General features: G+C 33.4%; 2 protein-coding genes and 1 pseudogene across 3 annotated transcripts; 1 reads left to right on the top strand and 2 right to left on the bottom strand.

Annotated features, from left to right (window-relative positions):
• Nucleotides 1-4,678: 4,678 nt before the first annotated feature.
• Nucleotides 4,679-13,787, top strand: LOC130806754 (mitogen-activated protein kinase kinase kinase YODA-like). 2 transcript variants are annotated; one of them, XM_057671957.1, is made up of 12 exons: nucleotides 4,679-5,077; nucleotides 6,726-7,476; nucleotides 7,652-8,395; nucleotides 8,499-8,586; nucleotides 9,169-9,231; nucleotides 9,458-9,618; nucleotides 9,746-9,821; nucleotides 9,953-10,012; nucleotides 10,096-10,203; nucleotides 11,981-12,217; nucleotides 12,533-12,624; nucleotides 12,813-13,787. In XM_057671957.1, exons 2-12 carry the CDS (start codon nucleotides 6,911-6,913, stop codon nucleotides 13,333-13,335), a joined length of 2,718 nt encoding a protein of 905 aa, XP_057527940.1. In that variant the 5' UTR covers nucleotides 4,679-5,077; nucleotides 6,726-6,910; the 3' UTR covers nucleotides 13,336-13,787. The 2 variants fall into 2 exon arrangements, with proteins under 2 accessions (XP_057527940.1, XP_057527939.1); XM_057671956.1 differs by having other exon boundaries at nucleotides 6,682-7,476.
• A 78-nt stretch (nucleotides 13,788-13,865) lies between these two features.
• Nucleotides 13,866-18,489, bottom strand: LOC130806755 (short-chain dehydrogenase TIC 32, chloroplastic-like). The gene is made up of 8 exons (XM_057671958.1): nucleotides 18,263-18,489; nucleotides 16,465-16,696; nucleotides 15,892-15,971; nucleotides 15,658-15,811; nucleotides 15,510-15,588; nucleotides 15,089-15,173; nucleotides 14,343-14,389; nucleotides 13,866-14,241 (listed from the first exon to the last, which is right to left on the bottom strand). Exons 1-8 carry the CDS (start codon nucleotides 18,444-18,446, stop codon nucleotides 14,083-14,085), a joined length of 1,020 nt encoding a protein of 339 aa, XP_057527941.1. The 5' UTR covers nucleotides 18,447-18,489; the 3' UTR covers nucleotides 13,866-14,082.
• A 1,263-nt stretch (nucleotides 18,490-19,752) lies between these two features.
• On the bottom strand, nucleotides 19,753-26,185 carry LOC130806756 (short-chain dehydrogenase TIC 32, chloroplastic-like; annotated as a pseudogene).
• Nucleotides 26,186-27,877: the final 1,692 nt, after the last annotated feature.

Here is a 27,877-nt window from a genome sequence, read left to right as displayed (position 1 = left end):
CAAATTAGCTTAACTTAATTAAAAAAACAACAATTTGAATAATTTAGTCATTTACATCACTTTCCAAGAAATTTCTAGGAAATTAAATGATACAAATTTCAAAGTAAAATGGACTATAAATTATAGACTATATTCATGCACTTGACTAATAAATAGAGCATCCAATTCCATCAAGAAATGGATGATGTGTGAAAGCTATACATCATTTTCAATTAAATGTAGTAATGAGTAATTTTGCCTTTTCTTTTATAGAAGTGATGACTTGAAATTGACACACTTCACAATTGACATTGTTAAGTCGCTCTTCATCTAAAGTCTAACCTCATCTCACTTCTTTTGTCAATGTGCCCACCAACGGTCATATTGGATTCATCAATAAAGATATTACTTTCTCCCCAACTAGCGGTATTCTAAACATACTCAACAATTTGATATTTATAGCAACGAATTTAAGACTCAAATTCAGTGATAGCACAATCATAAAAAAAAAAATCAATCAGAAATTTTCAAAAAATCATATATATATATATATATATATATATATATATATATATATATATATATATATATATGTTAAAAATTAATGTTTTGAATTTAACCCTAAAAAAATATTTTATAATCTCTTTTGACAAATTTTCATATCGGGATATTAACTTTCCAAATTACTAATTAATTAGAATAATAAAAGACAAAAATTACACATAGAGTGTGTAGCTTAACTGGTCTTGAGTGTCCCATAAATGCTTCAACACAAAGGGTCTTAGCTTCAAATCCTATAAACAATAGATTTTTTACAAAATTTTAGTACCCTCACGTGCGGGCGTGGGATCCGACCTTATGATCAAATTCGACATTAAAATGAATTTAAATTATATAAAATTTATGTGCACACAATACTCGATTTTAAAATCGATCTGAAAGAATTAATTTATTTTAAACAGGATTTTGATTATGCTATATTTAAGAATCATGATTTAGTCTAAAGATTAAGTTTAATATATCATTATTTAATTATTAAAATCAATCTCAAAAAAATATACTACATTTGAGAATCATGATCTAGTCGAGTGGTCGACGATTTTCTCTTACACCATTTTAACAGAAGTTTAATTATAGCTACATACAGAAAAAATTAATTTATTTTTCCTTTATTTGTATTTTTGGTGTATTATCACTGCATACAAAAAGAAGTCTCTAGTCCACACTCAATAAAAAAAAATTGCAAATTATGCTACATTTAATTATCTCATGCATATCCTCTAAAAAAATTATTATATCATGCATAAATTAGAAACTCGCCTAAAGGAACTACTTTTATGCATAGGTGGTTGATGACTTGTTGGGGGAGGAAGAGGAACAACGTAACGTATTCTTTGGAGCCAAATACTATTCCCTTTTTTTTTTTTTTTTTTTTCTAAATTATAGTTGTCAACTACTTTTTATTCTTGTAGAATTAAATGATTTTGAAGTGTTTACACACACATTCGCTTTTGCATTGTTTAGGAAAAAGAACAAGTCAAATGATCATTTCATCATCTTCTTCTTTATGTTTTCTTAAATCTCTTACATGCATATACTCCAATGCTTTTTTAAATAACTACACTTGAATAGTAAAAATTATTTATAAATTAATTTTATTTTTTAATTTTTACAAATGTGTAAAAAAACATAACTAAATGGATTTTTATTGGATTTATTTTAATACATATTTTCACTATATTATTTTTTATTTTTAATATAAGTCAGGATCGAAAACAACTAAAAATCAATCATATTATAGAATTATATTAATTTGATATTATAAACGAACAAATATTTAACTTATAAAAAATAAGTTAAATACAAATTAAAATAAATTACATATATAAGTTTAGAATAGAATTTGACACAGCCTTGATTAGAATATATTATGATGTTTAAATTATGATATAATAACTTAAATAATAAAGAATTGAATTATATGAGTAGGGTTTTTATTTTTTTAAAAACAGTAGAAAAATTTAGGATTTATAAAATCGAGAAAAAATTTCAAATTTAGAAAAGATAAAAATTAATTTTCATTTTTCCTTATGTTTCCCAAGTTATTTTTTGTCACAAACTAGGGAGTAGGGATGCACGTGTTTCCCCCTTTGTCATATAAATTCAATTATACAAATTTGTGTTTGGATTTTGTCCAATAGATTGGTCAACTCAACACTCCGATTTCTAAAAAAAAAAATACAAGATTTATTTGGATTTTCATAACACCAATTTTTTTTTTTTTTTTTTTGGCTACTTCTTTTTCATTAATCGTCATAATTATGCTATTTTTAGAATGATGAAGCATTACCATAATCTCAACTCACTTTTTTTTTTTCTCTATTTGTTTTTGTTATTTGTACGTTATTGGATCATTGTCCAAAATAAAGAATAAAGGACCAAACTAGTTGATATAAAGACCAAATATGTTAATAGTATTAAAACAAACCCATCAAGGTTAATCAGAAAAAGGGAGAGGGGACATCCAATATTGATCGCAAATTCTTGCGTGAGACGGTCTCTTTGAGAGACAATCTCTAATTAGGCAGACTCATTATATGTTTTTTAAAAATACTATAAATAGGCATTAAGAATGATGTAAATATACATTTAAGATATTGAAATTAGACATTATGATAAATAAGTATTAAGAATACCATAAATAAACATTAATTTTTAATGGGCTGGGCTTGAAATATCTCTTAAAGAGACGGTCTCTCAAAAACTCGCTGAATATTAATAGGGCAATTTGTAATGTGGCATATAATTAATAATTTTTGAAAAAGTGCAAATAAAAATACACATTTCTTTTCAGATAATAAAAAAAAGAATAGCATGCATACACCAAATGTATTTTAATTTTTTTATTTTTAATATTATATCTTAAGCAAGGAGTAAAGGACATAAGTATAAAATTTTCCTCTTTATCTTTATAAAAAGTGATATTGTGAATTTAAAAATAGATATATTCATATATTCCTAAATCTTTATTTTGTTTTGGAAAAACCCTAATTTTTATAACTAAATTGAATTGTCAACATGAATAGCAAAATAAAATTGAACAATAACGAAGATATTCTACAATTTTGTGGTCTTATTAAAATTAAATTTGAATTTAAATGTCTTAAATTTTATTCAGTATAAAGTCGTTGAGAAAAGAAAAAATTAAAAAGAAATAGTATAAATCAAATTTAAAATCTAATTTTAAAAATATGATACATGTTTCAACCCTCATGAAACAATATATAAAAGTGCCTCAAAATTTTACAATTAAGAGTACTTTGTTATTGATCAATCATTGGTGTCAAAGAATGGAGGAATCCTTTTTACTTTTCATCCATTGGCTATTCCCTCTATATGACTTGTGCATATTCTCTCCTCTTTCATATTTATATTTCTTCCCTCTAATAACAAAGATGTACTTCATTTTATTTTAAAAATTTGCAACACAATTTGATAGTCAGATCTCATATTAATTATAGCAAATAACATTTTTTTCAAGTAAGATTATTAATTCAATTCTCACATATTTTTTTTTAAATTTTTTTAGCCTACATTGTAATCCCAAAAAAAATATAAAAAATAAAATGAAATTAGAATTTCCAATCTCAAATATTTCAATTCTAAAAATCTTGACTTTAAAATATTATTTAAAAAATCCTAACTTTTAAAATAAACTAAAAGACATATATATATATATATATATATATATATATATATATATATATATATATATATATATATATAAACTACTAAAATAATGTCACTTATTTGTTCTTACCTCTTATGACAGTCATCAATAAGTTATTTGTTTAAAAATAATATACCCTTAAAGTTGAAATATTATATATAAATGCAAAGTTGAGATTTTTATAATCAACGTACTTAAAAGAGAGTTTTAAAATCAAATTTTCCAAAAAAAGTTTTGCAAGTACCTTTTAAAGTAAGTATTTCAATGTATAATTTTAATTGTTACTCCCTCCCTTCTTTTTTGTTCTTTCCATTTACTTTTTGCACATTTTTTAAAATAATTTTTAGTCTCAATATATTTAAATACGCATCATTAAAAATTATAAAAAATATATGATCAAAAAGTATTCTTTAAGACGAACCTAACGAGATCCCACATACATATATTTTATCATCTATATACGTCTTAAAAATTTTAATCAAATTTCTCTCTCCAAAATGAAATATTCTAAACGGGAAGAACATTAGGAAACGGAGGGGTAATATATAATTGTAAAAATTCTAAAAAAATGATATTATTAAAATTATAAATTTAGACTAATCTAATATAATTTTATAATATACTATTTTTATGTATTAAATATAAGAGTAAATATTTCAATAAAGTTAATTATTACTCCACATAATTTATAAATAGAGTAAAAGTTAAACTAAAACATTAAAAATTGTGTTTGATATACTTCAAATTGTTGTACTTTCACCTTAATATTTCTTATGATTACCAAATAATCCAAATAATGAAAACCAAGATGAAAATAAAACTTAAAAGAAATTATTTAAAAAAAATAAAAAATAATACTTCATTTTAGACAAGACTCCATTCTCGGATTTTACCTTAAACCTTAACACAGAGAAACAAATACATTGACATTTCTATTTTTTATTACTACAAACATTTTAGGAAAAATAAAAATAAAAACAAATAAATGCGGAAAATCAACGCTCAGACAACTTCCATTGTTACACACTAACACCATTACCATTTACCACCATTTCTTTCTCTCTCTAATAAAATTCCATTTCTCTTCCTTTTTCTCACTCTATTTTGTTCTCCCACAATTTTTCCAGATTTTTAGGGTTTTGTTTTTTCCGCTGATTTGTCAGTTCAATTTTACAACTTGAAGTTTAAGGAATTCATTAACTTTGCTAGATTTATAAATCTTGAACTATCATACTTCGTTAAGTTACTTTAATGGTGGACATTTTTGTTACAATTCCGAGCTTACTTACTGTAGTTAATGAGTTATAGTGTTTGTTGAAGAAAAAAGATTCGTTGTTTTAACTGAGGATTTGATGCTGATAATTTGAGGTGAGTTTAAGTAACTGTTCTCTGATTTCGGATCTGTTGCTTTTTTGAAATCTTAGACATCTGAACGGTATAATTTCTTGCTCTAATTTTAATTTAGTTGTATACTTCATACTAGGATTTTTTGAAATATTTTTTGGCATGTATTTGTTTGCTTGTTTATTTATGTATTTTAGGGTTAATTAGGTTAGGAAATTTAGGATAATGGATAAACAATACTTCTACTATTTTGATGTTTTTGGAAGATGAGATCCATGTAATGATTGGAGGATACTTTTATGAACTATTTTAAGAAATTAGTGTTATGGACTTGTTCTAAATTAGAATTTAAAAGGATTATTTTTGTTGAAGTTGAGAATTGACTTGACTAAATCAAGTTTTGGCCAACCTTAGACTTTGGAAGTTGATTATGGAAGGAATTAGTCAAGTTATATAAATTTTGTTAGACATATAATCATATGGACTTTGGTCTTGGAGACTTGTTAAACTGTCCTCGCCTCGCGCCTCACTTGTTAGGTTTTTGGTGTGTTACAGGTGTGTTTGCGGGTGTGTCGTGGAGGTGAGCCGGTTATGGATGTTTAATGTTTCGTAGAGTAATAGGTTGGAAAAGAAGCATCGTTGTTGTTGATTTCTTGACTGAAGTTGGTTTTAGTGGTTCATGTAGTCAAACTAGCCAATCCCATTTTGTTGGGATTAAGGCTTTGGCACTGCTCTGTTGTTCGTGTTGCCAAACCTTTATTTTGTGATTTCAGTTTTGACGTTCTTGTTGCTAGACTAGTAGTTTTTTTTGTGCTGAATAGCAGGGGCTGAACTATGTTAAGACTAAGGTACTCATGACCCCTCTTAAAAATTAGTAAATGTAGGAGATACGGGTATTTGGCCCACAATTTTTTTGTAGCTCTACATTCAAGTTATAGAGCCTCTTATTTCCTGTCAACATAACAAAATTGCTCAAATACCTTGACATTTTTTGCTCCCTTTATGTAACATCCTTTATGTGTTAATACGAAAATTTCAGCCATCCCTCACCTAGATCAGGGCTTCTCTTCTGCTTAGGGGGGTGGGTGTTTAAATGTCACTGGTTAAATGGGAGGTGTTGTGGGAGAAATTGTCATCCAGAGTACTATCGAGAGTTGAGATCATTCGGAGAGATGGGGGTTACCATGGCTTGGGTTTTGTGGAGCTCTATCCTTTTCTACATTGAGAATCATTAGCAAAAGGGAAAACTTACAGTGGAATGTTAGCGAAATTGATATCTGTTTCTCTTTTTAATTGGCCAATCAAATTGGTAAAGATTACTGTGAGGAAATGTTTAAGAATTTATGCGTGGAATTTAAGTGTTGACCAGCACGCAATGGCTTTCTCGTTTTCAGAGACTGGACATACAAGTTTTGAGTGATATATGAGGAGAATTTTTTCACTAATATCACTCTCCATTTGTATTCATATTCTTCTGCATTAACATAAAAGAGATGTTTATTACGTAGATGTAGCTTGGCTTGCTCCTTTGTGGCTGTGATTTGCAACTGTAGAATGTGTACTATAACTCAAATTAAGAAGTCTGTGGATTCACTATCCTTTTTTTTTCTATCTATTTTCTCTTTCAGGTGCTACCTTCTGAATTTGTTTCCTTTGTGTACTCCAAGCGCAGTTGATATTAGTACAATCGGTGCTGTTGAACATAGCTGCAGTGTTGTTGAAGATTTTGGGTGCTGTTCAGCTTGAATTCTGTTGCTATGATAAGATATACCTGTATAACTTAGTGAACTCGGCTTAGATATCTTTTTTGAGTATCTGCATTCGACTTTTGATTAGTGAAGTAGCTGGAACAAAACTATGCCTTCATGGTGGGGCAAGTCATCATCAAAAGAAGCAAAGAAAAAAACAGGTGATGAAACCATCCTTGACACATTACGAAGGAAATTCAGAAGTCCATCTGATGTGAAGTTAGATAGTAGCTCAGGAGCATCTCGAAGGCATTGCATTGACACTGTCTCCGAGAGGGGTGCTCAATCTAGGGCAGAATCTCGATCTCCTTCTCCTTCCAAGGATTCTAAACGTGTTGGGAGGTGTCAAAGTTTTGTTGAAAGGCCTCTTGCCCAGCCACTTCCACTTCCAGGCTTGCATCCTGCCAATGTTAGTCGTACAGATTCTGGAATCAGTCTGACATCAAAGCCGAGATTAGAAAAGAGCTCCAAGTCATCATTGTTTCGTCCCCTTCCAAGACCTTCCTGCATCAGGAGCACTGCAGATCATTCTGAGTTGGACAATGATTTGGTTACTGCTTCTGTTTCTAGCAACAGTTCAGTAGAGAGTGATGATTTGACGGATTCTCGGCTGCGCAGTCCGCAAGCATCTGATCTTGATATTGGGCCAAGAACTGCTGCTGGAAGCCCTTCTAGGTAAGAATGTCATCTTTTGCATTCTTTGATATTCGTTATTGAAATTTTTTTGTATCTGCTTTTTTCTTTTTTCTTTCTTGCCTTTTTTTCATCCAGAATTCCATTTTGAAGAACCGGAAAGTACGTGAGATGATCACATGAAATTGATGATTTTGTTCGACTCTTGTTTTTCCAGTGTCATGCTCAAAGATAATTCACCAAAATCTGCCCAGAATAATTCTATAGAAGCACTTAGACCTGGGAGCATTCCGTTAAGCAAACAAAATACTACTGCCTCTACAAGAAGAAGACCTCTTGGCAATCATGTGCCCAATTTGCAGGTACCTGCTCATGGTGCTTTTTACAGTGCTCCTGACAGCTCGATGTCCAGTCCCTCAAGAAGCCCAATTAGAACACCTAACTCTGAACAAGTTTTGAACACTGCTTTCTGGGCTAGTAAACCTTATCCTGATGTCACTTTACTTGGATCTGGTCACTGCTCTAGTCCAGGCTCAGGCCACAACTCTGGCCACAATTCCATGGGAGGGGATATATCAGGACAGCTGTTTTGGCAGCAACCAAGCAGAGGTAGCCCTGAGCATTCTCCAATACCTAGTCCAAGAATGACTAGCCCTGGGCCAAGCTCTAGAGTTCAGAGTGGTGCTGTTACTCCGATACATCCTAGAGCTGCAGCCTCAGGTTCTGAGACACATGCAAGCTGGGGTGATGATGGAAAACAACAGAGTCATCGTTTACCTCTTCCACCAGTAGCAATTCCTAGTCCTTCCCCATTTTCTCATGGAAATTCAGCAGCCACATCTCCCTCTGTTCCGAGAAGTCCTGCTAGAGGGGACAATCTTCCGAGCCCCACCTTGCGGTGGAAAAAGGGAAGGTTACTTGGTAGAGGAACTTTTGGACATGTATATCTTGGGTTTAATAGGTGACTATACTTTCAAAACTATTGTTGCCTTTTTACATATCTAGCTAGTGGAAAAAAAACACTGAAGACAGTTTTTGACTGGGTCTTTCTGTCATTGACATAGTGAAACGGGTGAAATGTGCGCGATGAAGGAGGTGACACTGTTTTCTGACGATCCAAAATCAAAGGAAAGTGCTAAGCAGCTTCAACAGGTAATTGTGGCTCTAATTGTCTTGCTACATCATAAAAAGGCACAAAGATATGGGTTCTCCTTTTTTTTGCCCTTCTGTTTAATTCATGGACCATCTATTTATGTGTGGCTCATTTGCTATTTTCTAATAGTTATACATTTTCAACCTTATATGTTGGGATTAAGGCTTTTGACATTTTTGTTGAATCCATGACGAGAAACTTCTAGCATCTTGAGTGCAGTCAATGGCACACTAACATTTAGAGCAGGAAGATGATATGACACACTGGCACATTAGGTGCAGTTAATGGCACCAAAATTTGTAATTTACCTACTATCTTATGAACTATCACAAAATGGACAAGGGAGAAACTACCTGACGTTATTGTGAACTGGTGCTAGGTTATTTTAGGATTTTGTATTATCACTATTCTTTTAATCATGTGTCAAGGGATTAATTATTGGCATTGTTGTTGATGTGTCAACTGTCAAGTATAGAACGTTACCACCAAAATGGTTTCTTCAGTGACCTCTGTGCTATTCATGTGCCTTGCATTTAGCAGACCATGTGATTATCTTTAAAAGTAAATGTTTTATTGCGCAGGAAATTTCTTTGTTGAGCCGCCTACGACATCCAAATATTGTGCAGTATTACGGTTCAGAAACTGTAAGTCTAATTTACTATTTTTAGATCGTATTGTAGCTAATTTTTCCCTTCGTTCTTGCATTCATTGTTTATGAATTACGCCATCACTGATGTTTCTTTGACTGTCAAATTTATTTTAATGGAAATTTTGGAAGATGCTCTTGAGCTTTTTTTTTTTCTTTTTTTTTCTTTCCATTTTGCTTCTTTCTCATTTAAATTAAACCTTATTGTTATGTTGGTTTTACAGGTTGGTGATAAACTCTATATATACTTGGAATTTGTGTCTGGTGGGTCTATCTATAAGCTTCTTCAAGAGTATGGACAGCTCGGTGAACTTGCAATACGTAGTTATACTCAACAAATACTTTCTGGACTTGCATACCTCCATGGGAAAAAAACTGTTCATAGGTGATTATTGTTAGCCACTTTTTATGTTTCTGTTCCTAGGATACCGTTTGGCATTGTAAGATTATATTTGTATCATGAAGTACAAGAGTATAGAGTCGTAATTTAGAGTGTGAACTTTGCCATGCAGGGACATTAAAGGAGCAAATATACTTGTTGATCCTAATGGACGTGTTAAGTTGGCAGATTTTGGTATGGCAAAACATGTAAGTGCTTTGTCTACTTTTGTTTATGCCCTAAAAGCTATTGAAGTTATTAGTTTGTGTGAACCAGTTCTATTTATATGTAACTGTTAACTGATAGAACCCTCCATAATGGCTTATGAATGTCTTTGTAGATTACAGGACAATCATGTCCGTTGTCATTGAAAGGAAGCCCTTACTGGATGGCACCTGAGGTAAGAATCTGAATGGTGTCTCTACTTATGGCTTCAGTTGTGTGTTTCCTTGTGGCATTTTCAGTTTTCTTTTTCAATTGTAGGTTATAAAAAATTCAAATGGTTGTAACCTCGCTGTTGATATTTGGAGCCTTGGTTGTACTGTCTTAGAGATGGCAACAACCAAACCACCTTGGAGCCAATATGAAGGGGTATGTGTCTTGTTTTCGACAGTTTGGTTTTCATTTAAATTACTGGCATTGTTTCTTGTGTGTTACAAACAACTATGACAAACAACAGGCACTTCAATAGGGGATGAAGTGCGTCCTCTGTCCAATGTCCTTTAACTTTTACGATTTTCTTATACTATTGTCATCAATAAATTTATCAGTATTTATGAAATGTTCTGGCTTCAGAAACTGTAAATTTATTTTGTATCCTCACTTTTTTTATCATAAAACTATTGTCAATACTTCTTGGTATCTTTATTTGCTTAAGCATGCATTATCCTAATATATTCTGTTATATGTACTCCTAGTCATATATATTCATAGTATGCCCACTGGTTGCTATCATGCAAGGATAAAATCTAAGGATAAGAAAGAATCAACTGATGGAATTTTAGAGGGCTTGCTTAATTTTTTGTTGAATCGTTGAAGAAGCTGTTTAGACAAATGAGGAGGATGCAAATTTTTAACTTGGATGAAAATGAAGAATTTTATATTTGTGTGACATGGAGCGTAGTGGTGGTATGAGAAAGTAAAGGGTGATATGGTAGTTAATAAAAGGATATAACGTGGTGGTATCAGGTATGAGGAAGTAAAGGACATTTAATAAAAAAAAATTGTTATTTAGCTTTTGTATAATTTAAGAGTGAGGTGAATCAAAGGGTGATTAGTAGTAAAATTAGAGCGTGGTGTTATGAGGAAGTAAAGTTAATAAAGAAGAAGAAAGAATGTTGTTTAGCGTAAGGAAAATCTAAGAGTAAGGAGAACAGCGCAAAAAACATGGAAGTCAAATCTAGGACAAAACTAGTGTTGAGGCAAAGTTAAAGTGCACTATGAGGCATACAACAAGTTAGAATTGAGAAAAGGGGAGAAAACTCTATATAGTAAGGCTAAAAGAAGACTAGAGGTTAGAAGAGATTTTAACAGGTAAAAGTGTTATCAAGTTAGGTTTGAAGAAGTTCCCACAATCATGTGATTTAAGTACATTAGATCAAATTTCCGTAGAACTGAAATATCGATCAAGATGTAAATTATAAGATTCAATGCGCTTGGCTCAAATAGAGGTGGATCAAAAAGATTATGTGACCTTAGTGTGTCATTAAGATTAAACAGAAAATTCTATCATACTGTCATTAAACCAACATTACTACTACTACATGTGTCAAAATGCAGAAAAGATGGGGATAACTGAAATGCATATGTTGAGGTGGATGAATAGATGTACTCTAAGGATAAATCAAAAGTAAAGATATGAGAAAAAGGTCTTATTGTGGAAAAAATCAGAGACGTTTACATTGGTTTGATCGTGTACAAAGAAGACCAAAACATGCACTAGTTTAAAGTGAAAAGTTGAAATTTTCAGGTGCTTTGTTTAGAATAAGGTGATCCATAGTTGATGAGTTCAGAATAACATGAAAAATTAAGGTTTGCACGAGTGTATGACAATAGATATAAGTGAACGAAGGAGGAGAATATATGTGTATGATAATTGGCCAAATAATGTATGATCTTTGTTACCAATGAATACATGATACCTCGAATTTATTTGTTTTGGTTCTAGTTGACCTCACATGAGGGATTAAGGATTTGACATTGTTATTACAGTTCATCATTTAAGTTGATCCAAGTTTGATGCTTCCATAATTTTTCCGATCTTGAAGTAGCTAAATACGTTTCATTTTTGTGCTCGCACCAAAGTACATTGTGGGTTTGGGTACCTCTTGCGTTGTAGAGTGCGTTGACATAATGTTGGTGTTTGCAGGTTGCTGCTATGTTCAAGATAGGTAACAGCAAAGAATTACCGGCTATTCCTGATCATCTTTCTGAGGAAGGAAAAGATTTTGTGAGGCTATGTTTGCAACGAAATCCATATCATCGCCGAACAGCAGCTAAATTACTAGAGCACCCATTTGTCAAGAATACTGCTCCTCTGGAGAGGCCTTTGCCAACCCCTGAGCCAGCTGATTCAACTAGTCTTCCAAATGGGATGAGGAATTTGGTACGATCTTGGGTCTTAATTTGTCCCTTATCTTCATTTCAGATTGTCAGCAGTGGCTATTCCATTAATCCATAGTCTTAAATAATCAATATCCTAGTACCAAACTACCAATTACGTGGGGCAAGCTGCATTGCCTGCAACTTTTCATTCTGAATAGAAACTTTTTCCCTTGAGATAGTGCATTGTAGCAAATATGGTCCTCATTGGATTGATGGTGTGGGCTTTGGCTTTTCAGACAAGCTCATTTGCTTTTATGCACATAGATGATATACATTGGCGTTGATTTTTTATTTTCTGCTGCTTGAATAACTTCAGGGGGTTGGATTTGAGAGGAATCTATCTGGTTTGGACTCAGAAAGACTTGCTGTTCATTCATCCAGGGTTTCACCAGCTCGACCTCGCTCCAGGTTTCTTTTGAACTCTTTCCTTCAACTTTAGTTTATACATTTAGAAAATTTGCATGTGCTGACATCAACAACATTCTTTTTGTTAGTGTTGTGAAAATTAGAGCATCTATATTTATTATCAAGGTGTAGAAATCAGTGTTGTAGTTTTAATATCTGACTTTTGGTCGAATTTCATGTTTGTTTTCTAGCGAGTATCACATCCCACGGAACATATCTTGTCCTGTTTCTCCAATCGGTAGTCCACTTTTACATTCAAGGTCACCTCAGCATCTTAATGGTATGATGTCTCCTTCTCCTATATCCAGCCCACGAGCCACTTCTGGCTCGTCAACACCCCTTACTGGTGGTAGTGGTGCAATCCCATTTCATCTCTCACAACAGTCACTTTACATGCAAGATGGTTTTGGAGCCATGCCAAAGTCCCCCAACAGTGTTTTTCTCAACGGACCATGTTACCATGATCATAACCCAAACATTCTTCGAGGAATGCAATCTGGACCCCGTGCTATGATGACACCAGTGAGTTCTGAAAGTGAAATTCGTGTGAAGCAGATTGAAAGAGAAAGACCCTATCAAGGGGGCCCATGTAATGGACGGGCATTATTGGCTGATCGTGTATCCCAGCAGCTCTTGCGGGAGCAAGTTAAGCTAAATCCTTCAGTGGAATTCAGCCCCCGCTCAACGTTGCCTAGTCGGACCCATGGCCTCTAGCCTCATATCCTGCCCGATACCAAATAATTTTAAATGCATTGGTCCTCAGACGTTAAAGGGAAATTGGGGAATCATTGGTGAATTCAGACAGTGCTGCTGGTTATGGCACCTGGGCGCCTTCATTGTATATGCTGGAATGAGTTCCGTTTTCCCTGTTGCTGGAACCATGATAGCTCGGGGTTTTCACAGCTCAAATTGGTTATGCGGAAGTGGTTTTGGAGCACCGTACAGTTAGCTTCCGTGTGTTACTCTTACACATGCAGAACTCTGCTATCTCATTCAACAGACTCCAAAAGCAGCTTAGCAAAGGTAGCCCTACAGTTTCCAAGAGAAGTTTGAAGTTTCGTATGGACCTGCGTTTTTCTAGGTCAATTTCAGACGAGTTAGAATGAAGCTGGGATTTTTTTCAATGGTCTAATATTTTGTACAGGAGCCTAATTTGGATATACAACCATGCATTAAGGCATTTTAAAATTTGTTTACCCAATAGATTTCAGTCTGGGAAATGATTTATACCTGCTCTAATGTAATTGTCTATAATATTATGATTATGTATTAATATTGTTGCTCTGTTTCTGTACATACATTATTTTAGTACAGAAATCTACTCATTCAGACTGTAATCTACTTTTCATATCAGTGATATTTGATGAAACAAACACTCTCCCGAGTGTCCCCCTGCCGACCTCTCCTGTTAAAAATCGCGTTCCAACCTAGCTGCATTGTGCTATACGAAGACACAGTACTTCATTTGACTAGACTAGAGCTGAGATCCCACAACTTCCTGGCCAAATCCGCATCATTACTCTGTGCGCTTGCTTCAGTTATATTGCAGTCGGCAAAATATTTGCCACTCACCCCTCTCACATTCGGGTGCAATGCTACATAGCACGTCGTTGCTGCACCCTGTGCCATTGATTATGAGGTTAGTACAAACACGTAGTTGCTGTTAATGTCTTCGGCCCATTGTCCGAATTAATACAGTGAACTTAAAATGCAGCAATTACCTGTTGGACATTTTTGACAACCCATTGCCCCACAAGATTAACTAAACCTGCACTAAGTAAAAATAAAACGCATTAAACACATCATATGTTGCTCTATTTGAACCAATAGCACACGAAACCAAATTTTATTCGATACAAGAAAAGAAACGAGAAATGAGACATTAATTTAATATTTCGAAAACATAGAAAACGTAATTTGATCTTGTAAAAGCTAAGATTGGGCCGGTGTTGTCCATATACAATGATCATAAGTAGGAAATGTAATTATAACAGTAACCATAAATCAAGTTTATTGTAGCACAAATGTAGAACATAATATAACCATATCAGTAAAAGAAAAAGAAAATAGAAGACACACTTTTCCATGAGAAATGAGAAGTGTTAATTTAGTGTTTCGAATCGATGGTTCAGACACGGTAAGGGGCATAGTTTTTCGTTTCGTGCTTCAATGATTTGCACTGTTAACTTTCATATTTAACCTCCTTTTGAATTCTATACATCTTGGACTGCATTACTGTGACACCTTATATTAAGATACATATAAAGCGGGAAAACACTGAAGAGATTACAAAGACAATCATCTATGTCCTATATGTGCACAGAGCTGATTGTTCTATTACAGGTTGGGATGAAAGGAAATTAATGCATCGGCATTTTACATTTATGGTCACAAGGTGGTAGACTGGTAGACGGTAGTGTGTCCCGTTACAAAATAAATGGCTGGGCAATAGAGCATAGTATGTTACCTCTAAAAAGGCTGTGATGGCGAAAAATATCAGTGTCAACTACTCCTGGGTGAACTGAATTGGCCGTTACCTTTACTCCCTCTTCCTACACAACAAAAAATCCGTCAAACAGAACAGGGCAAACATAAAGCAGAAAACTTCACTTCATATTCGTTTTCTGACATTACCTCTTGCTAAAACGGAGAAAAAATACGCATACTTTGACAACATCTAAACTTAATGTCGGTCACGTTACGATGGTTTTGAAGGTGTATATAAATACCAAGACAACGGTAAGTTTCTATGTGAATACTTTTATATTTCTCGAAAATATTCTCAATAAAGCAAAATTATATGTCGATAATATGCTCAAGAGAATGAAGAGACAATAAGTGGCTGTACTAGTGTATCGGACATTCGGTTGACAGCTAAAAGAACATACCTTTAATTGTCTTGCAAGTTCATTAGCGTGCAAAACATTTGCAAGCTTTGACTGACCATAGGCTGATAGGCTATTGTACCTGAGATTCATCGCAACGATTACAAAAATTATTGAAACGAGATATCCTTGGACAAAAAATGTCATTTACCCTGAAGGATCATTTATTTTGGCAAATCGAATTCCTTCAGGATAAGATAGCTTGTGGCGCCTTGATGATACATTTACGATCCTTCCTTCTGTTTTACTCTCTAGTGCAGTCCTCTTCATTCTCTCGAGCAATAAATTTGTCAAAAGAAAGTGGCCTACACGAATAAAAGATTGCATTACAAATGTCGTAACCAAGGGCTCCAATGATAGGGGTAGCAATGTAACTAAGCATTACCTAAATGGTTGGTTGCAAATTGTAGCTCAATATTGTCTTTGGAAAGCATGAAAGGGGTAGCCATTATGCCCGCGTTATTACTTGGAGAAAAAAATGAAAAATGATGATTATAAGTGTTGTTTCTCGATAGAAAAGCAGAAACTTGACAAATACGAGCCCTAAGCTCATCATATACGCTATCACCATACTATGGAGTGTTTGGCAAACGATAGATAGATGGTAGCTGATATCTGATTATGGTAGCTGATTTGACCAGCTAATTTCATTAACTGGTTTAACCAGCTGATTTCAAACCCGCTGCTATAAGCAACTTGTTCAAAAACAGCTTGTCGTAAAAATAAAATGTTTCAACCAGCTAGTTTACCGAACATAGCATTAGCTGGTTTGACCACCAACCCTTTATTTGTATTTAAATAAGCTAAAGTTACTCAATAAGCTAAGTTGCCAAACATCTTCTATGACATAGTAACAAAATCATCTTTTGGAAATTCACAGCTTCAGGAGAACCCGAAAAGAGAAAGATGACTGACTCATGAAGCTATCATTAAGGTGATGGTGTTTGATTGAACTTACATGAGAAGATTTAGTGGACAGCCTGATGAATTAAATTCTAAAGCAAATTTCCTGACAGAAGCCATAGAGCTGAGGTCCAATTCCATTACATCGATTTTTGCAGACGGGATATCTTTTGCTATTGTTTGTTTCATGTCCCTGGACAATGTCGTATTTCTTACCCCCATAATAACATGGACACCACGCAGTGCAAGTACTCGAGCAGTTTCAGCTCCAATACCACTTGTTGCTCCTGAAAACTCCGTGAAACCAAATATTGAAAAGAAAAGGTAAAAGAACCAACACGCGAAGGGTTACTACTTACTTGGGATCGAAACATCCCGATTTTTAACTGGTAATTCAAATTAATAAAACAAATAAATACCATATTCTACATTTCTGTAATTGATATCATGTATATTCTAACTACTCTCATTAAATCATGTGCACTTTTTTTTTCAAGTTAAGCTGCAAACACTATTTCAAGGGTCAATCGGAAAGGCATCAAATCCCTTTTTCTTTCTTCGGTAGGAGTCCCTTTAGTGTAATTTGAGGCAATGTTATGTTGTTGATGTAGATTGTATTGTTTGATAAGGGAAAATCATAACAGATCCATTAAACAAATAAAGTGTGTCAAGATTATAGTTTCATTGTCAATCAACTATTAAGGTTAAATTTTCAAGTCTAGTGGTTGACCTAGTGGCTGAAGGTTTTTCTTCCACCTTTTGATCGGATAACGATTCTAACCACCTACAAGAAAGTCAACTCTTCATCCCCTCTCGCTTATAAGGATTCAGCTTACCCTAGAATCAAAAAAAGGTCAAAACCTTAACACTATGTATAGATAGCAAATTAGGAGAGAAAAAGAAAGGAAGGAAAAGAAAGGAAAAATGAAGGAAAATGAGTCTTTTCTCTCCAAATTATTCCATCTAGGAGAGATTGTGTTCTTAACAAAATTTGTCTATGTTATCCCTCCAAACCCCTCCCTTCAAAATCCCTTCCCTCCTTTTTCCTTATCCAAACAAAGGATCCTCTATCCTTCTAAATCTCTTCCTTTCTTTCCCTCCATTTATCCCTATCCAAACAGGGTGTAAGCCTTTTCAGTTAGCGGTTGAAGCAAGCACGAAATTGCTATACAACATGGAAGGTTACTTGTAAGCTACCTTGGATGCTTAAGCCCATACTGTTAGGATCGATGCTTTGACATTATTGTTGACATAGACACTCAACCTTGTTCACACAACATAATTTCTTTACCTAAAAACTAAAAAATGTCACTTTAGTTATATTGAGCAGAAAAAAACACTCCCACACCTTAACCAATTAATATATAACTCATCAAATTATCTGGATTTCATTTACAGGTGTTTAAGGGTAGGTCATTTCATCAAGTATTTTACCTTAATGGCCTAATGGGTTAAAATTTTTGCAACAATTACATAATTTCAAAGCATAAATTCTTAATCAGAACTCAAATTGAATTAATTCAATCAAATCATAATCCCCCACAATATTCTGAAATTGAAATTGAAATTGAAATAAATACCATCAAAATTCAAGTCAATAAATTTAGCAATTATAATATAATAGAAGAACTCAATTCAACAACAGTTGCAGTAAAACAAAAACAATAAAAAGTAAAAACAAAAGATAAACACATATTGTATGAGGCGGTCTCACACTCTCACTAAATTATACATTGTTGAATAGCCCGACTAATACGAATGATGGGAATAGGGGATTTTTGTTTTGAGGTCTTCAATGAGACATGGTCTCTAATAAGAGTAGCTAAAAGAGAAAGGGATATATGATGATGAACCTGTGACAATGGCTGTAAGACCATCGCCATTAATGCCTTCAGTAACTTGTTCAGCTGTTGAGCTTCCTGAGAATCCTGATGACCCTTTTCTGCCCAACACCCACATTTTTTGGTAGATTTTTGGTAAAGAATTAAAATGGGTTTTGGTTTTAGTGTTCACCAGTGGATGATCATAGTCCACCATCTCAGGGATAGCGGTGAGTGAGTAGTTGGGTAAAAACACAAACACCAAATAAAATTAATAATGTAGTTGATTGATTTTTTAGTAATTTAGTTCGGTTTGGATTAAAAAAAAATAATGTTGCTATTTTTTTATTTGGATTTGGTATTTATTTGAAAATAAATCAAAGCATCACTAAATTGAATTTTACGGTCTTTATAAGCGTCAAAGAAAACACTTAGCTTTAATGTGTTAATTGAAGATTGACGAAAATAAGTGTGCTAAATGAAGTACTAATTTTTTAGATTTTTAATTTGGTTATGTTATGCTTTAAACCTTTAATAGTATTTGGTTCATCAAACTTTTTATTATCTTTTGAAATTTAATTAATTTTTTTTTGGCAATTAAAATGATATATTAACCAAAAAAAACTTTTTACAATTTAGATTATAAAAGGAAAAAAAACGCCATCCAAAACACAAAAGGGAGGCAACAAACAAATCAAACCGCCCACAAGAAAGACAAACAAACCAACACAAAGGAAGACAAACTATACAATAAGGCTATTTTTCCTATCATCCTAAAGTCTAGTAGCAACATAAAAGATGATAGTGTTAGCCACAAGTCGAGCCGATAAGACTTTCCCTTCAAAGGTCCTGGCATTCCTTTGGAGCTAGGTCTGGTATAACATTTTAGTCTAAGCCATAACAGCGATATTAGCTTTGGAGAACGTACTCTTGCACAACTTACTCATCAAATGCACCTCATGCTCATAAGAAAAAACCCAAGGAAAGAAAATATGGTGAGAGATAAACTGATGTACCTCCTAAATGAAGCGACATCCATGAAAAAGATGATCCCGATCCTCTACCTCAAGCTAACACAAGACACACTAAGTATCACAGATGATCTCCCTTTGGCAAGTCTAGCCTTCGTCGGCAATCGGTTTAGAAGGATCTGCCACAGACAAATGACAATTCTGAGAGAAGCCAAATTCAATTTAATTAATTGTTTTATTATTTAATTTTGGTTGAGCTACTTTGGACTTTTGTTTTATAGTTTAATATTGATCTTTACTCAGTTTGGTTTGATTTGGTTTAGTAAAATTTTGACACAAATTTGGAATGAAAAATGAAAACCAAATTTAGTTTTGGTTTATTTTGGTGTATCAAAATGCAAAAAAAAATAAATAAATAAATAAATAAACCAAAAACCAAAGTTGCATACTTAAACTCATAGATACATTTCATTGTGTAAATCAATGGGAAACTTTTTCTCAATATAATGCCTTAATAAACCCGATTTTTCAAAATATTGATACCTACTACAATTTTTAATTTGTCACTTTATCATTCATATATATTTGTTGCATTTTTTTTCCCATGACACCCTAAAATCGCGCTCATTTCAAGTTCGAGAAATGGATGGAAGCTATATACATTTCATATTCACCGTAGAAGGCGCTTCTCGGAATGGAGTACAAAGAAGCAATCACACAAACTAAACAAACATGTATCTTCATAAAGCTCACTGCACATAATCTTCAGCATAAAAGCAACTTAAACCATATTACAACTCAATTACTACATCAAGCTTCAGTAATCAGCTTACATTTCCACTTCTATCTTTCTTGTTTGCATATTCGGTTGCTATACGACTAAGGAGAATCATTAGTGTTGATCAAATTCATGCTAAAGTCCCAGAGTCTTTCGGCCAAGGAAACATCTCGAGCTTGTGAAGTAGGCTTGGCTATGTTACAGTCGCTGAAGTATTCACCACCGGACTCCCTTCAACTGTGGATGCATAGCAACGTAACAAGTTGTTGCAGCTCCCTGCGGTAATTAGCTCAAGGTTCATAAGTTCAGTGTTATCACAAGGGCACGGTCGTGTACATCTGACTGCTCCAAAATCCCATCAAAGTGGGGGCCACTTCACGACACTAGGATAATAGAAGGTTGTACAGGAAAAAAGTTGGTGGATAACTATTACTATTGAATAACATTATCAATCTACATGGTTGTATGAGACAGTCTCTCCGAGAGATGAGCCTCACACATGGGCCAAATAGCCCTTGTCATACATATTATAAGAACATAGGTTCTTTGTTTGAGATCGCCTCACCGATAGACGATCTCTGACAAGAATAGCTCCAATCAATCTAGTACTAGCCAATGATGGACGCATGTTGGGGATAGGGAGTGTCCCGGTCCAGCACTAGTAGTAGCAATTGTGGTAAGGAACAAATTATCGTGTGAACCCAATGTGCAAGCTAAACTTACCTGTGGAATACTTTTCAAGGCAAACTTGCCAACCACTTTAGTCATACCTGTCAAAAAAAACCCAACAAAATCAGTAATAATTAGTGCACATATGGAGTGAGATCATCAATGTTAAAAGAACCCTGAAGCGTATATAAATTAAGCTTGAACGATGAATAGTGTCAATAAGGTTAATGTAGCGAGTATTTCAGAACGGAGGAAGTATGTCCTAATATTTCCATGACATTAGTTGAGTGATAACAAATGAAAACACAAGCCAAAATGCCGATCATGAAGTACATACTGGCCATCCAGCTGTGATGGCGTACAAGGTTTGTACTAATCGCCCCTGGATGAAGAGAATTTGCTGTTATATCAACGCCTTCATCCTGATAAAAAAAAATGGATTATCAATAGACACAACTAAAACCTACTACAACAAAAAAGCAAAAAATAGGCGTGTAGCGTAATCGGAGTATCGTACTCAGATTAACAGAGTATTAAGAAAAATTCTCAGAATTGCAGATGTTTGCACGGTATTGAATTCTCGAATACAAAAGATTAGTTCTCACTGCCGTATCTTTAGAGAAGAACAAAGCAATACCCTGAAACGCTTATTCAGCTCGTTCGCATGCAAAATGTTAGCTAGCTTTGATTGGCCGTATGCACGCCAACTGCCGTACCTGTACAGGCCATGAATAAGGCATGAAGGCATGAAAATGGATATTAATCAACGGAAACAAACATTCCCTACACATAATTTATGTAATGCTTCGTGTAAAGGATAAGCTGAAAGTTTCATGACAGCTTAAGCCCATACATTGAGACCTTCCCGACCCAAAATGGAATTTTTCAGGGACTTATTACGGACTTACTGTTTTATCTATTGAGAATTCAGAGCATTCTAGAACCGATTTCCTAATGAATAAGCTAGCTTAGTGCATGAGGATAGGAGTGCATGAAATTCAGATTATGAAGGAGCGTGAAGCTACTTGCTTTAGTAGGGTTACAAAAATGAGGGCTCGACGAGTAGTTGAGGTATATCCATATATATCGACTGGTTGTCGAGGCTACGCAAAAAAGCAGGAAACGAAAACAGGTGGCTGGAGGTTGAAGGCTTAATGAGCCATCGAGGTTGACCTCGACCAGTCGTCAAGTGTGCAACATGCCCTGCTCCTTTCTTTGTGGTTTGAGTAATCTTTCTTTGTATCTCTCGGGTTTGTTTCGATTTCATCCCTAGCATCAAGTCGGAAAAATAAAGCTCAAGGAAAGACTCGTGTTGCCTAGAGAGAAGTATCAAGTTTCCGATTTTATCATTTGAAGTTAAAGTTCAATATTTGTAATCCATGTAGTGACTGTTATTCCAAGTTTATCAAAAAAGTTTGTTCATTTGTGATCTTGATGCTTACACTCCAACGTTTTAAAGTAAAGATAAGCAAATCAACGGATGTCAAATTGATAACAAGTCAGTGTCTGGCGTTAACATATCACCCTGATGGATCGTTGACTTTGTCAAAGCGAACTCCTTCAGAATATGTAAAGCGTTGAGCCTCTGATGACACATTAACTATTCTTCCTTCCCGACCACTTTCACGAGCAGTTTTCTTCATGGTGTCCAATAGAAGATGTGTCAATAGAAAATGACCTGTAAAAGGATATAGAATGATTAAGGGAATGCCTTTAGTGGTCTAAGAGTGCTAAATTGTACTCCTCCGTCCCGTTAAGATTGCTCTTTAGGGAATGACACCAAGATTAAGAAAAATAGGAAAGTGAGTATTTTAGTGGAGTATTGTAGGTTTTTAATGTAGGAAGGAAAAATAAATTATAGGTTTTAGTTGGGTATTATAAGTGAGGTCATGTCTAGAAATAGTAAAGAAGCAAACTCAGTGGGACGAACGGAGTATATATTTCTCTCATAAGCAACAAATAGCTAAACATCAGTAACAAAAGCTAATTAGGATGGCGTAAACAAGAAACAAAAATTCTTAAATGGGATGGTCTCATGGTGGAACTCTCTATTAGGATGACCCATGTACATTTAGTCTATTAAAGTGATCACTTATAATCTTAAAGTGATCAATTAGAGAAATAGACTAATTATATGGGCTCGTCTTAGGGTAAGACAGTCTCATACAAGACACTGTAAAGTCAATATATTGCTCTATCAGTGAGAGACAATTGATCATACTTTTCATTTTAACATACCCAAGTGGTTTGTCTCGAACTGAAGCTCAATACCGTCTTTAGAGAGCATAAAAGGCGTGGCCATCACTCCTGCATTGTTACTTAAAATAAAGGACAAGTTAGAGTTCACTTAACGAATTAAAGCATAAAGTACACATAAGAACTAGCTTGTAAGTTAACGAAGGGATTACATCACCAATCGAGCTAAGTATGATCATATATAGGGGAGCAGAAGATACAATGAGGCCCAATAGAGAACGAGATAAAGACGGTAGCTTAATTTTACAAAGAAGAAAGGTTGAACTAGTGTCATGATTTGATAATCTCCTCGCGAATCGCGAGTCGAGAAAAGCAAATTATGGTCGGTTTTGGGCTATTCTTGGGCAAATTTGAGCGAATCGCGAATTTAAAAAGCGAATTAGCCAGTGAATTATGTTACACCGAGTTGAATGCTCATTATAAAATAAAATATTTCAGAATGCCATGAGTATGATAGAATAGGTTCTCACATTAAAAGGTTAAGTGGACGGTTTGAGGAGTTGTACTCTGACACGAATTTTCTTACAGATGCCATTGAGCTCAAATCCAACTCCATAGCATCAACTTTAGCTTCCGGAAATTGCTGAACTATTTTATCCTTGACCTCTCTGCCGGCCTCCATATTCCTAACACCCATGACCACATTTACACCACGTAATGCAAGGACGCGTGAAGTTTCAGCACCAATGCCACTGGATGCTCCTGTTGAATCGTCAAACCAAGTAAAACTTCATTCAACCAAGAGTTAAAAAAATGATCAATCCATAAAAGTCTGTATGCAAAAAACAGATTCAACCATTAAACATTGGGTATAAAAGAAAGCATTTGCTCTAAAAATGAACCATATTTCCTTATCTTCTCATAAACATCTAAAACCCAACACACATGATAGTCTAGAAAAAAAGAAATTATTTAAATTGAAGCTACAAAAAGTTTAATTTTTATTCTTCGTACTTTCTAGAAAGATTTGTTCACTTTTCTAAAAGTTTTCTTAGCACACCTTGTTTACGGTTTTTACATCTAACAATGGTGAAGCCTTAATCCCGATAATGTGGGATTGACTGCATGAATCAAAACAAATCAAAGTGGAATATCATGCTAACAAAGGATATACCTTATTCAATCCTATCTTATACATATCTACAAATAAGATAATGAATACCGAACACCAATGAACATTCACATACATTATCATTCTCCGTTCATTCCTATCCCATTTTTGTGTAATTCTTCACTTTTTTTATCCACGCCCTCTTCAGAAAAACTCTTTCCTCTATATGCTCCTCAAAAATCTAATCAAGTTTTCTAATTGGTGCATTTTGCGATCTTCTTTACTCTAACGGAGCCAGAAAATTTGCAATAAATCCACCCTAGTCAAGATGTAACTAAAGCTTATCTATTGCCAGTGTAACTAACCAAAAGTGAACAACCAATCAAATGGAAAAGTATAACATACTCAAGCAAGAAAAGACAACTTATATAAACCCTCCTACTATGATCTACAAATCTGAATTTCCAAATGAGAGTAGGCGAAAAGACATCAAATGAGGTGTTCCGCCATCAAACTAAAAGCTTTGCCCTTAAGCCTAGACAAACCCACAATTAGATTACATGTATCTAATTTCTTGTTTTGGATTCAAGGAACTAAAATGATGAGTCTAAAAGATGAATTTTGATGAATTCAAAAGATTTTGTGGATCCTATTAACTTTTTTTTGAACAGTAAGCCTGATTCAATTGGATATGCAACTTACTAACTATTTCAAATTGCCATTACTTATTAGCCAATACAACAGTGAACACAATAAAAACTTAAAGAAACTAGGAAAGTTAGCTACTCCATACAAATAGAGTGGCTCATAGTTGATTAGACTGAAAAAACAAACAATATTAGGTATTTGCATATCATTTATAGAATTAACAATAGATATCCAATCCTCATCTAGAACTTGAGGTTTCTCATAGAGTATAAATCATATCCTCGAGCTACAACTATCAGCTTAAGCTCTTGGTTGAGTTGATTACTTGACATGGTATTGGAAGCCAACATGACCGAAGGTCAGGTTCGATTCTTCTCAGCTCTCATTTCAAGTGGAATATATAGCGCCAAGAAGAGCTTGTGCAACATTCACAATTCAAGCCCAAAAGGCTATTGTGTACGGGGGTGCGATAGAGTATATAACATATCCTAGGGATACAATCATCAACTTAAGCTTTTAGTCCAATCGATTCCTTAACATGTTCAACATGTTCATCTATTTTCTAAATGCTACAACATGCATTCATAGTCGAACTAGTCAGACTAATGGACACTCAGAACAATGGTACAACCTCTAAAGATTTAACACATTTCACTGAAAAAGCAAGGTACAACCTCACAATCATTGAATATTGACACATTTCACCATGACACATAGTAATTGTAATTCTATATATATCATTTAAGAGTACTTTCAAATTGAGTACTCTTTATCCCAGGAAAATCACATCCTTTAAAAGATTTAACATCAAGCAAACAAGTCCATACTACCCCAACTCAATAATTTCCCAATTTATTCAACAAATTCTTTAGCATATGAACTAAAATTCCCACCACAAAAGCCAATAATCCCAAACTGTGTGTTCCTCGACATTCCACAGTAGGGCAAATTGAACTTTTGGTAACAAAAACACAGCAAAACTAACAATTCAGACCACAGTACCCACACCCAGTATAATCCCACTACTTAAGCAACATAATATTTGCTCTATTGACACAGATCATCACTTTTTGGTTGGAAATAAATTAGCAGTTAGTACAGAGAAGTAAGGAAAATAACCACAAATCATATCAAGCTCTAATGCGAAAATTCAACTTACCCATCTACTGAAACAGAAAAATAAAAATACCCATACATTAAAAATTACATATAAAAATACCCATCCACCAAATTTTGCAAACAAACATACCCATCAACTAAAATTGCAAAAAAAAAAATACCCATCTACTAAAATTGTCAAATAAAAACACCCATCAAACAAAAATATATTAAAAAAAATGGAGGTAAAATGGAAAAAGAAATAGAGAAGAGACTAGATAGATAGAAATAAGGACCTGTAACAATGGCAGTAAGAGCAGTACCATCAATTCCATGAGTAACTTCTTCTGCTGTTGAAGACTTAGAAAATCCAGATGGACCCTTTCCTCCAAATAACCACATTTTTTCTTTGGTTTTTCTCCCTTCTTTTTTTGGATTTTAGCATTGAATGTATTTGCAAGAGCCAAGATGACAGAGTAATTAAAGGTGGTTAGTGGAAGATGATTATAGTTTATCTTCAAATTAATTTTAATAAGGGAGTTACTAAACTTCGCCACTTCTTTTCATTTTATCTCACCCCTTCAAATGAAATTACGAATTTGTCCCTGATATTTAAAAAATTATAACTTTACCACTTCCTACAAATTTCTTATTTATAATAATAATAATAATAATAATATTATCAATAATAACAATAATAATAATAATTAACTTTTTTATATTCTTCAAAAAGAATATAAATAAAATTAATAATAATAAAAGTAATAATAATAATAGTAATAACAACAATAATAAAATTAAAAATAATAATTATTATTCAAAAAAAAAAAAATTAAATAAAATTAAATAAAATTAATCGCCCAGAACCGGGCGATTGGACCCCGGTTCAATCGCCAAAAAAGTGGCGCCTAATTCTGGGCGATTAATTTTTTTTTTTTTTTGAGAATTCTAACAGTCAATTTACTAATTGAGCTTTTTTAAGTATTGTAAATGTAAATTAATTAATTGTAATTAATTCCCGATATGGAAAAACTGTACTGCCACCTAGCCGCATTGTTCTGGGATTATACATTGAAACTTTATCTCATTCTTAAACACTAGTCAAGATGTAATGTGGGTTACGAACTCATTTAGTTTATAATAAGAAACACTAGGATTTTCCAGACTGATCTAATGTTGCAATGGCAGGTCCAAGATCTTATAGAACATTGCCTTCAACTGTACATGACCAGTAAAGAAGCTGTGAGTTAGAGCAAATGTGATGCCGAGCATTACTGACTGAACTTTGTAATTTTTCATTTCTCCCTTTCTTTTAATTATTATTATTATCATTATTATTATTATTATTATTATTATTATTATTATTATTATTATTATTATTATTATTATTATTATTACTATTATTTAAAAGAATATAAAAAAGTTAATAATATTATTATTGTTGTTATTAATATTATATTATTATTATTATTATTATTATTATTATTATTATTATTATTAATATAAATTTTCCAAAAAGAAAAAAAAAAAAAGTCAATCGCCCAAAATTAGGCGATTGAACCGGATTGGACCCCGGTTCAATCGCCACTTTTTGGGCGATTGAACCAGGGTACAATCGCCCGGTTCTGGGCGATTCAATTTTTATTTTTTTTGAATAATAATTATTAATTTTAATTTTATTATTGTTGTTATTATTATTATTATTATTATTATTACTGTTATTATTATTAATTTTATTTATATTCTTTTTGAAGAATATAAAAAAGTTAATTATTATTATTATTATTGTTGTTATTGATATTATTATTATTATTATTATTATTATTCTTATTATTATTATAAATAAGAAATTTGTAGGGAATGGCAAAATTGTTATTTTTTAAAAATCAGGGGCAAATTCGTAATTTCATTTGGAAGGGGGTGCCGATAAAATGAAAAGGGTGGCGATATTTAAGGATTGGGTTTTAATAAATCTACCTTGATTGACTATTGAGTCCATGACTCATGAAAGTGAACTGTGAAGTGTTATCGACTATGGTGGTTACAAAAAATAAAAAAATTGACATTAATTTAACTTTTATCCATTCGTCGTAAATAATTTTAACTTTGAATTATTTTTTAATAAATAAATATTTATCCTTAGTTTGCTGTCAGCATATTAATACGATATGCTGATA

Source organism: Amaranthus tricolor, chromosome 2 (genome assembly GCF_026212465.1).
Source record: "Amaranthus tricolor cultivar Red isolate AtriRed21 chromosome 2, ASM2621246v1, whole genome shotgun sequence".
NCBI lineage: Eukaryota > Viridiplantae > Streptophyta > Magnoliopsida > Caryophyllales > Amaranthaceae > Amaranthus > Amaranthus tricolor.
Note: the sequence above shows the minus strand (reverse complement) of the source record. Positions and strands in the feature narration are given on the sequence as shown.